The sequence below is a fragment of the Nycticebus coucang genome, chromosome 2 (assembly GCF_027406575.1).
Source record: "Nycticebus coucang isolate mNycCou1 chromosome 2, mNycCou1.pri, whole genome shotgun sequence".
Classification (NCBI taxonomy): domain Eukaryota; kingdom Metazoa; phylum Chordata; class Mammalia; order Primates; family Lorisidae; genus Nycticebus; species Nycticebus coucang.
This window is the reverse complement of record NC_069781.1, coordinates 111881740-111895961: the sequence shown is the minus strand read 5'-3', so window position 1 is coordinate 111895961 and position 14222 is coordinate 111881740. Positions and strand designations below refer to the sequence as shown.

Genomic DNA, 14222 nt, shown 5'->3' with positions numbered 1-14222 from the left:
TGAAACCACAGTATTGTTGATGTGTTTCAGGAAATGGAAAGCAAAAATGAGCTGAGGAGATGGGGATGGCTCTAGAATAATTTATTGATTTAGAGGACAAACATGAGCCAGACCCCAGGCCTGCAGAGGAGGCGGGGCCTAGCACAGAGAGGGAGTGGGTGAAGCTGTCAGAGAGAAGTGACTTCAGCTGTTCAACCAACGCAAAACAGCTGAGTCATGGATTTGTCCCTGGAGTCACAGGAAGTCCTCAGGGAGAAGTTGCAGAAAAGCAGCAGAGAGGAGTGGAAATCTAAAGCAGCAGCAGAGAGGAGTGAAATAGAGACATGATAAAGACCCTAAATCAGGTGTGTGGTCCAAGGAACTCAGCAGGGACAGGGGCGGGTGCAGCTCCCTGCTGCGCAGGTCCCCACAGAGATGGCTCTGGGTATCCAAGGAGAGGCTGTGCAAACTCCTTTGAGATGGTTTCCCACTGGCTGGTGCACTTGGGGTACTCAGTGACAGAATCAGGGTACCGCCCAAATAAACTTGCCCTACCCAAGCAGGGTCAGGTTCATGGCCTGCCCAGGCAGGGTCAGACTCATGTCCCTTCCAGGAAATAGGAATGCCACCATTTGCTGCCCTCTCTGGCCCTTTAAATCCCCATCCACCTTAACCCATGTGGGGAATTCCTTTGTTGGTTTCACCCCACCTGCATTCCGGTGGAAATAAAGACCACATTATTTCTACAGAATGGGATTCTGTTTCCCTTTGTTTCGTGTTTTGGAATAATCTTTCTTTCATGGGTCCAGAACCTTTAACTCTGGACCCGTCATTCTCTGAGAGTTGATCAGGGAAGAGCCAGTGGGGCTGGTGATTCTTTCTCCACTACCCTTTCTGGTCTGACATTCTGAGATTAAGGAAAAATCCCAGATCCATTTATGTTTTGCAACAAATATAGCAATAGGCTTCCTGGAGCAGCTCTAAGGAAATTCGGCCCTCAGTGCCTGGTGTCCCTCTCTGTTTCCTAAGACTTCCCTCACCTTGGCCTCCTGCAAGGAAATGCAAGAGAAATAGCCAGGAAAACAGCTTCCCCCAGCTGTGAGGACAGGAAAGGGGCAGGACTCAGTTCTCTGCTGCGGTCCTGCCTCTCACATGGGCTGGGAGGATGCAGGTTCTCCTAGAAAGGGGTCTGGCCTCACCCCTCTGATCTGATAAAGCAGGTCGAACCTTCACGTTTTGACTATCTGTGGTCTTCCCAGCTGGGCATCCCTGGGTCTTGACCACCAAGATGCATTAATGATTATAACCCACTTTGTTAAGCTTCTACAGAGTGCCTGACTTTATGCCCAGCATGTTCACACACAGGAGCTTATTTAAAATCAAGTTCATGAAACCCTGCGTTAGGAATCACAAAAATTAGGTTTTGTTTCCAGGTCTGAGAACCTCGGAGGTTCTTCACATTCTGGCATGGAGGTCTGATGAAGGCCATCCCCGGCACACTCCTGCCTCGGGGCACCCTTCCGTGCTGTCTCTGCTTGCACTGAGGCCCTTCCTTCCACCTGGTACAGACAGGGCACCCTACCCCAGCATGCCCTGTCCCCTTGCTGTGTGCCTCCGACATGCTGTGCTCTTCTTTCCTGCTGGTCAGCAACTCCTCCTCTCTCTAAGACACAAGCAGATGAACACGGTGCCTCTATTCCCAAAGCTCAGAACTGGGTCTGGCCTTTGGTGCTTTCTGCAACTACAGACACTAAGGAATGTCGGTCCATGGATGGATGTGCTGGAGTAATGGTTTGACAGTAGACACGAAACACATTCTTTAGGAAGGTCTGGATGACAGCCTGAGAGGAGCGGTGGGGAGGAGCCAATAGCTGGCCAGGCCCCTTGGCTGTCATAAGGCAGGTGTTCCGTGGTGACATCCCTCTCTCTAAGTGAGGATGCCCAGAAGGGACCCCAAAGACCTTGTGCTGACGAGCATTTTATGAAATGACCCGTGAGCAGGGCAGACCAGGATTATTCAGATCCAGGACTTTTTTGCAACGTTGGCCTGATCCAACAGGGAGCATAGGACAGATCCCCTCTGTGCATCAGAAACCCACACATTCATACCAAATGTGCAGCCATGGGAGCTGCTGGGGGCTTAAGGGTTTCACTGGAGCCTTTTAGCGCTATTTCCTAGGAAAGAAACATATATGAACATTTCTAAAGATTAAAGACTCTGGACCAATGTCTGGCAACCTGGACTTGGGAAACACTGTATTTCCTGATGTAGGCCCTGCCCAGGGCTGGAAGAACAGAACATCTGGGCTGTGTTCAGTACTCTGGCAAGCTGTCTTCACTCTACATGTGTGCGTGTGACCATATTCAAACACTCACAACATAACATTGCTGCCCTTCAGAGAGGAAAGTCCACGCGCTCACTGGGTACCCTAACCAGCTTCCAAGGGAGATAGAAGCTTGCCATGAGATGAAACCACCAAGTAGCACACATTTTCTCTGTTAAAAACACCAAGAGATGTCTAGTAATGAGATTTTCCTGATGCTAATGATGGAGAAACGGCATTGAAATAGTGTAGAGAAGAAAAGCCACGCCATGCTGGCCACGTGTGCTATGCTATATGAGTGGGGCGTGTTTTCATGAATCCTTGAGGCAGTGGTGGGCAAGATCCCCATGGATCCCAGACCTGGAGAAGTGGAACCTCAGGAAGATCACCCCCTCAGCCTAAGGTCCTGCAACACACGTGGAAACTTGAGTTTGAAGCCAGGTTTGGCTGTCCCCTTGCTGGGCCCCTCCATCTCGTTAAATACCCTGCCTGACACCGGGCCTGAGCTCAGGGCACTGTGCACCATCAGTCCCCGGGCAAGGCTGCAGTCTGATGGGAGCACAGCCAGGGGAGCATGGAGAGAAGGCCTCGGATACCGCTATCTGAGAGGTCAGCGCCAATTGCAAAGTAAGTGGAGTAAGAACATCGTCAAGGAGAACAGCTGGTGGGGGGTGAAAATGCAGCTCTGACACCAGCTGACCTGGACGCACGGCAAGTTTAGGCATGTCCAGTGCAAACTATGAGCCTCAGTGATGGGAAGATGGAAGTGCTCTGAGCACAAACGACATGTGCAGGGCAGACAGGCATGTTTGTCAAACAAGAGCTGCGCGTGGGATTTCCTGCCTTCTGCATGGGATTTACACGTGTCCCTGGGAAAGAACAGCGAGAGCAGACCTCAAGCCCGTGCTGGTATAGCCTCTGTGTCCAGACAAGTCTGAAAAGAGAATCTGCTGTGTGGCCAGCTTACCTGCCGGGGAGCCCAGAGCAGGCGTCCTAACCAGAGGGAAGTCAGCAGTCCTTCATGTGGATCATGCTGTTTAGGGCTGACCTCACTTGCCAAGATGCCACGTGTGCAATCCTGTGACATCTGTGCTGAAAATTACTGTGGAGAAGAGGGTAGAAGCCCAGACCTCAGGGAAGATGAGCTGGTAGGGGCCTACACCAGGGGGAATGTCTTCCCCTCACAGTATTCTGCACTCTACTAAAAACCATCACCCTAGTCAGTGCTGCCTGTTGTCCAGGCTGGACTTGAAGTCAAGCTATCTTCCTGTCTTAGCCAACACACCTGGCTAAGATCACTTTTTAAAGAAGAGATATTACAGTAAAGTCTGGGGATAATCCTTTAAAATAGATGGACACTCAGAGAAACAATTCTGTTTCTAGGAAAAGCTCACGAAGTCTACTGGGTGCTCATCCACATGGCCGACCCTGAGGCTGCCCTGCTGTTTCTGTTTAAGTTTTCAAGGCCAGAATGGAGCGGGTTTTTCTCTGTGCCCCCAGTAAGCATCTCTGTGGGGACACTGTGAGGTGATGAATGAAGGTTGAGAGCTCCTTCTGTGGAAGGCCACCCCACTCTGCTGCCTCCACCAGACCACTCGGGGGAGAAGGCTGATGCCACCCAAAGACAGCTCCTTCCCTTCCCCTGACAGTTGCTGTGCTCGAGGTGGCCTGTATCTCAGGACCTTCTAAATTTAGATTTATATCAAACCATTAAAAATAACAACAAGCAGAACCCAGACTCCTACCTTCTAGCTTTGGCGTTCATAAGCCCGAAACACATGAACCTGAGCTTACCACTCACATACTCTCCTCCCAAGAAATTTTCTTTCATATCTGTCCTGTTAGTACCTAGTTCCAAGTAAAAATAGAAGTAAAGGGTGAGATCACAAGGGAAGTCTGAGTGAACAAACTGTGATATTTTTAATCTAGTTAGATAGCCACAGAAATTGTTATGCATCCTCTGTTTGCCATTAAAAGAAGAATACAGGGCTGAATAACATTTCTTTAAACATTATGTGCTTCGACACCCCCAAAGAGTGTTAATTTTAGGATCAGACAGGGCAAAAGAAATGCTAGGTCACAAGCCACAGGGCGAGCCAGCATGCAAACTGTCAGATGACAATGCAGGACCCCTCCCCGGGTCACGGGAGTCCAGCCACGGGGAGACGGAATTAGCCTTGATTGTCCAAGCAAGTCTGTGGGAGGAGGGAAGGGGGAGAGACACAATACTTACAAAAATTTTCCATTGGTCTTAGATCCTATCAGAACAACCTGCTCAGACTCCTCCCGAGAGATTTTTCCATGGAACCAGGGCATCTTCTCGTGGGCCGTGGTGGCAATCAGCTTCTCCAGCTGTGGCTTCTGGCTGATGATGGCCTGCTCCAGTGCCTGGCCCTGGTGGGGACGAGGGACACGGGCTGAGCAATACCAGGGAAAGAACAAGACACAGGTGGCACTTTCCAGGAGCAAATTTCATTCATTTATCATTCATCCATTCACTTATTCCTTTATCAAATAAACCAGAAAGCTTCTTGTATATTACTTAAACAAGAAAATAAACAAAATCAATTTTAGAATAAAGAGAATGGCCTTTTCAAAGTCAGGCAAGACTTGGAAAACCATGTTGAATAACCCATGAGGTCTAGAAAATGAGGCTCCTGCCTTAGTCTGTCAGGATACTGTGTCCACTCGACAGATTGTCCTGATCAATTAATAGTAATTAAGAAGCTCAAAGATGTGCTCCATGAAGGCACATGTGTTTTCCCGTCGGCCTCTGGAAGGCTTGACTGAGCATCACACGTGCTTGCGATACCTGCAGGAAATGTGATCACGGAAAGCAAGGGTGAAAAATCTCACCATGTGGAAATAATAGGTGCAAATCAAAAACAGGAAAAGGGGTAGAGAGCTAAGTGAATTTTAGTGGAAGAGAAAAGATATTCTCTACTGTAGTTAACGAAGAGTCGAAGTTTGATTATTTGCATTCATAACAAAGAAGAAGAAGGGGCAAAAAATAAAAACACAAGCAGCCCAACCAGGAGCTGGAAGGAGAAGGCATGTTAGGAGGGAACACGGGTATGGTGAGCATGTCTTAGTCCATGGATGAATTGAAGGACAAAAGTTGTGTTGGGCTACGCACCTCCAAGGGTCTGCGACACAGTGAGCAGAGAGGCTGAAAGCGGAAGGCAGCAGAACACAGCTCAGCAGCGCCAGACCCAGACAACAGACGTGTGAACAGACCTGAATAGTAAGTACATCATGCCACATGCAGGGTGCAGGAGGCCAATATAAAGGGCTCGGCGCTGTGGAGCTGCTCTTGTGTGACACTCTGAAAAGGCAAAACTGCAGGGACAGGGAGCAGAGGAGTGCCTCCCTGGGCTGGGGAGGGCGCCAGGGTGCTAGATGGGGCGATGGAGCTCCCGTCCGTCTGTGCTGTAGTGGGGGGGAGGGTCTTCCGAGATGCTGATGCTTTTGTCAAAAACCATAGAAATGTACACCTGGAAAGGATGAACTGACTGTGTGCTAATTATAACTCAATAGATCTGATTTAAAGGAAAAAGGAGGGTCTAAGACATCTCCAGTATGTGCTCATGAAAAATACCAGGCACACAGCACTGCAGAATCTGTCCTCAAGGCTGAACTTAATACAGAACATATTAAGGGTATAAAAGGAGCATATAATCCTCAAAAAGTCAATACTATCATAAATCTTACGCATTGAGTAAGACAGCAAAATGCATACAGCACGCGTCTGGGAAACACAATACAGCTAAACACCAAGTCCAAGCGCGTACTATCGACCCAACCTGCAGCTCCCCACACCCAGGGCTACTAAGAACGTGGCAGGGATATAAAGCATCACAACCCCTGCGAGCTTTCTGGATGGCCCCTTGTCAATATATCCAAGTTACCCAAGCTTCACTGCGGCAAACCCAACCCTTTCGAAATTTATCGTATAGACATTGCAGACAAGCTTAGCATAAGATGGACTGAAAGCAACATGACTAGCATTATCTCTGAACAGCAGAAGTACCCAACAATAGGTACTAGTTCAATAAATTATGGGGTGTAGTTGGCAACACCAGGTGGCCACGTATGTGCTGGCACAGAAAGTTCTACAGGAAATGTCAGGCAGCTATAAAATCAAGTGCCTATCATGTGTGTAGTGTGACTATTAGGTAAATAGAAGCCAGTGCCTCCCTGAAGGGGCCCACCAGGCACAGAGTGGTTCCCTGCAGTGGGGAAACCCACACTGCTGACATGAAGGGGCCCACTCTCTCAACTGTGATTAGTGAAAGAGGAAAGGCTGTCTTCTGGAAGTTGATGCTTGAAGATCATTTGTCTGTGCTTATTTAGACAGAGAGTGCTTCCAGCAACTGGAAGTTGTGTGGCGTCACGGAGCCCCAGGGAGCAGGACCAGCCACGGAAGCCCACCTGCAGGTTCCACGTCTGTTTCACGTATTCCCTGATGAGGTTTTCCTTCAGGTCCTCGAAGGGCCCGGTTTTGGGCTGTACCCCGGGGGGCCGGTTGAAGGGCTTCTTGAGGAGGCAGATGAGGCCGTCAGACTCCTGGGAGTGGTAGTGGCAGAGGTCAGCTGGACTGGCATGGGTCCTGCCGCCGGCAATGGCATAGGTGCCGTTCAGCTCCCGCTCGATGGTGTAGTGGTGTGCCTTCCTCCCATGGGCCACGGACAGTGCGAAGCCGCCCAGGTAGTTGCGGCTCTGGCGCAGCAGGTAGAGCCCATCGCTCATGCCCCCCTGGACCAGGTAGTCTTCTGCCTCCTCCCGGGTGATGTTGCCAAAGAAGAAGGGCAGGTGGTTGGCGCTGTCAGCTGTGCCACCGGCCATGCTTCAGAGCGAGAGGGCACACGCCTGAGCAGGTGTCCACCTGGAGCAAGACAGAGATGGAGAACTGCAGTGAGGGACGGAGCCGCAGGAATGTTTGCTAAAACCACCCGAACACTTTCAAACTGGAGCAGGATCCTTCCAGCGCGGAGGCTGCTCCTTTTATGGATTTCCCAGCACGTGGTTGCCTTTGTATTACATTTGTATTATATTATATTATTATAGTTTCCAAACACCACAGGTGGAATGTGTTTAGTCTACAAACAGCATTTGATGAAAGTGACCGATTTAACTACTTTTTCTTTTCTTTCTTTTTTTTTTTTGATGAAGACAAAGAATTCTAAAAAGAAACATACCCCAACGAGAGGTAAACAGAAGAACTGCTATTGCAAAAGAGGACTCTCAAGCTTACCCCGAGGGTCACAATGGCACAAAAGAGGCAGAAGCAGCCTGAGCTGGAACCAACTGCTCCTCATCACAGTTGTCTTACTAGGGACGCTGTTACCAAAGACTTTTCTACGTGAGCTACACGTGACTACTTTGTGTAGTCAGACACTGCAGTTGAACCCCAAAGTTGAAGTGAGAGACACATCTGCAGGCCATGCAAAACTGTGACTTGTGGTCACCACAAGGCCTCCCCAGTTTCAGCCTGGGGTGGGAAGACAACAGCTGCCTCCTGAGACACAAAGAGAAAAGTCCTCCCAGAGTCCCCTGGCCTGGGCCCAGGGTGGGCACTCTGTCCTCTCCCTGCCCGCTCCAGACCACTTCCTGGGCGGACACTATTTCCCATCTGCCGGCTACTACTGGGGAGTGCAGTTTCCACAGCCAGAGAGGACGTCTGACACAGAAGAGACACTTCTTGAATTAAACTAACACACATTTCAGGAGAGAAAATGAAAGGGGTCAATGAATTTCCAACATGGAGAGTGTTTCCTCTTAGTCATGACTATAAATGAGGATATGTAGTGCCAGTCCCAAAAGTATCCAAAGAGGTGAACGTTTTAACCAAAAGGGACTTGTTATCAATGGATAATTATCTGAATGACTCCATCCACTCGTCTTGGAGTGCACATCCCTTCATCACCTCCTGAAGCCCCCATACCACACAACACACACATACCCACCAAAACGCACGCACCTGCCACAGTCATGTTAAACATCCTCTTCTTAATATGAATTATATTACAAGGGGCTGCAAAGCATAAGACTACCAGCCTGATATAGGTAATAGTATTTTCTCTAGACAATATCCTCAAATCGGCATACCCTCGCTGAGCCCCAAATAATGCATGAGTTTTATTATAATTTGATGGTATAAAATCATTTTCTTGCTTCTTGCAATATTTAACTATCAATGAGTAATTTTTCTTTATCCAACAATTTTCAGAAAACTTCATCTCTCAGCAGTGTTTTTTTTTTTAAACACAGATCACATTTACTCTTGAATCTAAGAATGCTCTTAACAAGAAGACATCTTTGAAAAACCAGGAAGTTGAGTGTCTTTTGAAGGGAATATTTCTCTTCTGATTCTATTTCTCCTCTTTTTCCTGCTTTGCTGAAGTTTTAGCACCCCTTCCTATACTCAGGTGCCCCCCGTACTCATGTGTCCCATGTTCAAGGCCCCCTAGGCAAGTGCTCCCATACTCAGGTCCCCACCTCCATCTTTCCTTCTCATAAGAAAGGCCCCCCTTTTGCACACTCCACTGGCCTTGGATCTAAGCTGTCATTTCCAACCTCCTCACCTCCAGCCCATCTCTCCTCAAGCTCCCACATGCATGCACATCCCCTGGGGACCTGAGGGTGCCCCTTCCTCTGCTGTCCTGCACACCCTGGCCTTAGCCCTCCTCCCCTACCAAGGTGCCAGCACGCTCTCTGCTTGGGGAGCCATGTCAGCCCTCCCTGCAGACCACCTCAAGCACCACTCCTGCTGTGCACCTGGCCTGATGCACGGCTCCCTCTGTGGGTCCCCAGGTCCCTCCTGTGTAGCTGCAAAGTAGCTGTCTGCACTACTAGTTCCAACTCAGATGGCGATGTTTTTAGAAACAATATTTCAATAAAATGTTAACAAATACTTTTTAATTTATGTAAACTTTAACTATTAATTCATTGGTTTGTCACTAATATTACATGGGTTCTAGGACTGAGGCGAGTCAGATGGAGAAGAGATGGGCTGTGACGGGCCCAGGGGCACCTGCAGGCCTCCCCCTGCATACACCACGCTCTGCAGGCACACTGCAGACTTGTTCCCAAGGCCTGCACTCTGTCAGCACCACTGTCATCAAGTAGCCCTTTTCTGGCCTGTGACTTCCTTTGGGGAGCTGACCTGGGTGCATCGTGGTTTGGACAAGAGGGCTGGCCTAATGCAGGGACAGCTTATAGAACACTCCCAGACTGTCTAACTGGGAGAATAAACAGTGTCTGTGGTGCCCCCGCGCGTGGCTTCTCAGGGCCGGCACCTCCTGGTGCCCACCTGGGGCTTTGCCCTGGTCTTCAATGCCCTGTTCCCTGGGCCACCTTGACAGGAGATGGTCATCTCCATTCTAGTCACCATTCATGGTGGCCCAGACAGCTGTTTCCAGCTCTGCTTTTCAGACAACAGCTCTCATTCAGTCTGGCAAACCCAGAAAGTTTTACCTTTCCACTTAGCCTTATTCTTGGCCAAGCTATGGCGTCTCCGTACCCCCTCACCCCAACCCAGACAGGCCCTCTGCAAGTGTTCCTTCCTGCGTGCCCTGGCCACAATGCGAGCTTGCAGCTCAAATTCTCCTTCACGCTCACTGGGTAATTTTCTCCTCCACAAGGCTAAGAATTTGCTCCAGCTTTTGTTAATTCAACATTCCCAGTTTATTTCTCTCCACGTGTGGAACCACTTTATTCAATAGCACAAAGTTGAGAAATGAAAAAGGCCTTTGGTCCCCAGAACCAGGCCCCCCAATCCTCCCTGACTCCACCTGTGCCCCTCAGCTGCTGGGCTGTACCTTGGTGCACACCTGCACAGGAAGCTTTGCAGCACAGCCAATCTTCAGGTGCCAGGTGCGCTCCTCAAACTACTGCAAATCCCTTGTTCCTTTGGGAGGGATGCTTTTTATAACATAGGTTAAATGCACATTTAGTAGAAGTAATATTTTTGATGTGAAATTCTGTTTTGGGCTGCACACCTTCCTTTCCTGGTTAATTTTTCTCCCCAGCACATCTCCATAGTCAACTTTCTAACGTATCATGACTTACTGTTGAACTTGAGTATTGTTTCACTCCCTCCACAGAGGGCCAGCTCTGGGGATGAGAATAGTCTAGCCTTTGTTCACTGCCACATCGCTGTACCTAGGACAGCTACTGGAACACAGGACCCTGTTGTTGGTGAACAGACACACATTTCTCTCTACTGAGCTCCTGACCTGTACAGGTGCTTACCTGATGTCACCACTTGGGTGTGCAACAGGCAGTGTGACCTCCATGTACCCCAAATGGAGCTTTTGACTCCTCACGACTCTTCCCCCAACCGCCAGCAAACACAGTCCTCCCTTGGTCTCTCCTAATGGAGGAAATGACACCAACTACCACCAGGTGCTCAGGATGAGACCTTAGAAACTTTCAAGAGTTTTTCCCTACCCTCATCCGTCATGGCTACTCCACTGAGCCAGAAACATGCTTTGTTCCAGAAGCATCAGTTAGTTACAGGCTGGAGCAGTTCCCTTCCCCTAAGAAGCAGGGAGTCCCTGCAGGATCCAAGCTCCACCTGACTCCGCCATGGAGCTGGGAAACCTTGGAGTGTGGACAAGCTGGTCTCCAGGATGCTCTCAGCAGTTTCCCTCCAAAACACATTCCCAGGATACCTATCACATCTCCCTCTGTCCTGCAGCTGCCCCAGATATTGGAAGCCACCAATATCTAGAGGTGGAGGAAGGCTTATCTTGCCCTGCCCTCGCAACCTCCACCCTGCAGGCAGAGTGATGCCCACAAGGTGTCTCTCCCTCCACGTCACATCCCAAACCTTCTCCCCCTGGTCTCAAGCCTCTCCTTGTCTCATCCTGAGCCCCTCCAGCTGCCCTTTGCTCACCATGTCCCACCACCCCGCCCTTCTTCTCACAGATCAAGGCCTTTCTTTCCCGTCCCTCTTGTTGCACCTTCCCCTGGTTCGTTTCCTCCTTCTCAGGCCATTGGTCTCAGCTCAGTGTCATCCACAGAGAGTTGTATCCTGATGATCCAATCTCAGCTGGCTGCCTCTCCCCACCCCAGTTGCTTCCCACTCATATTTAACCTCACTAAGGTATCTCTTACTGTCATGGCATCATCACAAGCCGGCCCTTGCCCAAAAATGTAAGTTCCAACGATCTGGAAAGTTTTACCCTCTGGCTCATGCTTCAGGGTTTATCAAATGCTCACAAAATCCTGCTCCGTGGAAACATACTGCTTTTTCCTCTTTAGAGTTTCTTTGCTTTTTTTTTTTTTTTCACCATACACTGATTTTATAGACCATTTGACAAATTTTCATCACACTGGTTAACATAGCCTTCCTGGCATTTTCTTAGTTATTGTGTTAAGACATTTATATTCTACTTTTACTAAATTTCACATGTACCCTTGTAAGATGCATGGTAGGTGTAATCCCACCAATCACCCTCCCTCTGCCCATCCTCCCCCCTCCCCCCTATTCTTAGGTTATAACTGGGTTATAGTTTTCATGTGAAAGCCATAAATTAGTTTCATAGTAGGGCTGAGTACATTGGATACTTTTTTTCCATTCTTGAGATACTTTACTAAGAAGAATATGTTCCAGCTCCATCCATATAAACATGAAAGAGGTAAAGTCTCCATCTTTCTTTAAGGCTGCATAATAATCCTTGGTGTACATACGCCACAATTTATTAATCCATTCGTGGATCAATGGGCACTTGGGCTTTTTACACGACTTAGTAATTATGAATTGGGCTGCAATAAACATTCTGGTACAAATATCTTTGTTATGATGTGATTTTTGGTCTTCTGGGTATAGACCTAGTAGAGGAATTATAGAATTGAATGGCAGATCTATGGATCTCTAAGTGCTCTCCAAACATCTTTCCCTCTTTAGAGTTTCCATAGTGAACGTACACTTGACCGGTGAGCGGCACAAGGATTGGGACACTGACCCCGTGCACCATCAAAAATCAATGTGTAACTTTTTGACTCCTTGGAGAGTTAACTACCGATAGTATACCGTTGACAAGAAGCTTTCCTGATGACACATATTGTATGTGCTACATGTTATACCCTAGATTCTTACAATAAAGCAAGCTAGAGAAAAAATGTTATTAAGAAAATCATAACAAAGAGGAGATATATTTACAGTACTGGACATATTTCTTGATGCCGTAAGTTTATGAAACCTGTTTGTAGGATGAATCATCTGTCTGAAATGTTGGCAACTGCTGCTGCAGACCTGAATCCATGGTACAGATCAAGCAATTCCAGTTTTCCTTGTAATGTACAACTTTCCTCTGCTTCTTGGGGATGCCTCCAGCATCACTAGTGGCACTTCCTATGGGTTCCCTGGTGTTATTCAAGGTTTATGATATTGCACTGAAGCAAGGATAAAAAATACTTAAGAACTGCAAGAGAATCACTTTGTACCGTGACACTCAATGTACTGGAGAGAGGAACTGCTGGCATGAAGGTGACCGGTGTCGCTTGCTGTGTTAAGTGGAGGCCGGCGGCACTTGAGCTCACAATACCAACAGGAGGTGGCTGGGAGGTCACTACAGCAGTGCAGCACGCACCACGGTTAACTTTACGCAGTCGGTTGTGGTTTAATGCTGCATTTTTACATTTGTTTACAACTCTCTCAACTGTAATGGGACCATGTGCACTCTGTAAGAGTTTCTATGCATACGTTTTGATAAGATTTTAACTTTTCATAATAGATTTGTGTGTTATTTTATGGTAGTAAATAATAAATGGACTAGGTGTCTGCATATATTTTATACATTCATGACATAAACTTATTCTTAACTTTTTAAATATTTTTGGGCTACTCTGTGAGCTTTTCTAAGTTGTCACACATCTCCAGAAACTTTTCCAATATACATATTGAGAAAAAATCCACCCGCATAGTACCAACACATGATGTTCAAGGGTCAACTATATACTGTTTTCGTAACATAAATGCTAAATGTGGCTGTGTGTTCAGGTGAAGGCCCACAGTCTAGAGCCAGAGCACCCAGGAACCCCTCTTGTCTAACCTTCTGGATGCCCCAGCCCTGTGGCTGCCTCGGATGGGGCTTGGCTCTTGCACGAGCTCACGGCTTCTGTAGGAAAGGGCACCCACCTCAGCAGGTGGTAGAAAACGCTTTCTTATCTGACCCCTGCCTGTCCTTCTCCTACACTAAGCCCTCATCTGCCCACAGGACACACAAAACACAGCCAGTTCTGCTCCCCCAAACCACCTACAAGTGCTTGCTCTCAGCAGCCCTTCCAAGCCTGGGCAGTCTTTTCGACTGACATCGTTCAAGGGCTCTCACGGTCCTGGGCACTTCGCCCACACAATTTCATGTTGCCCAAGGCCCTGGTGATGCCACTGCCCCATGGTTGGTTCCCAGTGGTCCCCAAACGTAGCCCTGGGTGGCCTCAGCTGTCCAATATCCCTGCTGGGCTACAAGAGAATGAAAATCTTCTTTTTTCACAAGTGGTTTGAAACCTGTGCCCCACCCTCGATTTACATATTAAGACATCTGGGTTTACCCAGCTCCCCTCCCTTGGATATTTCCACCCCTGTTGCTATTTGGCACCGTTCACTGCATTAGCTCAGGGTTACTCAACCTTGGCACTCTTGACGTTTGGGCTGGCTCTTTTTCTGCTCTATGTGTATGTGTATGTGTATGTGTATGTGGGGTGGGGTGGGGTGGAGACTGTCTTTCCACTATAGGCTGTTTAGCAGTATCCCTGGCTTCACTCATTAGATACCAGAAGTACCCCATTCTCCAGTTGTGACAACTGAGAACTATGTCCAAACGCTGCCACGGGTCCCCTGCGGGCAATCTGACTCTACTCAAGTTGATGTGTGCCTTCTACTGCTCTAGGTGTTCACCAATAAATTAGTTG

The 14222-nt window shown here is 48.3% G+C and overlaps 1 protein-coding gene across 5 annotated transcripts in view; it reads right to left on the bottom strand.

The window, feature by feature from the left end:
• The window catches only part of SYK (spleen associated tyrosine kinase), an 88781-nt gene that overhangs the window by 37655 nt on the left and 36904 nt on the right, over nucleotides 1-14222 (bottom strand). For all 5 annotated transcript variants that reach the window (XM_053578989.1, XM_053579003.1, XM_053578993.1 and 2 more), the window contains 2 exons: nucleotides 6735-7188; nucleotides 4537-4697 (listed from right to left, as the gene is read on the bottom strand). In XM_053578989.1, coding sequence (XP_053434964.1) covers nucleotides 4537-4697; nucleotides 6735-7148 — 575 coding nt within the window. In that variant the 5' untranslated portion in view covers nucleotides 7149-7188. The remainder of the gene's footprint in view (nucleotides 1-4536; nucleotides 4698-6734; nucleotides 7189-14222) is intronic.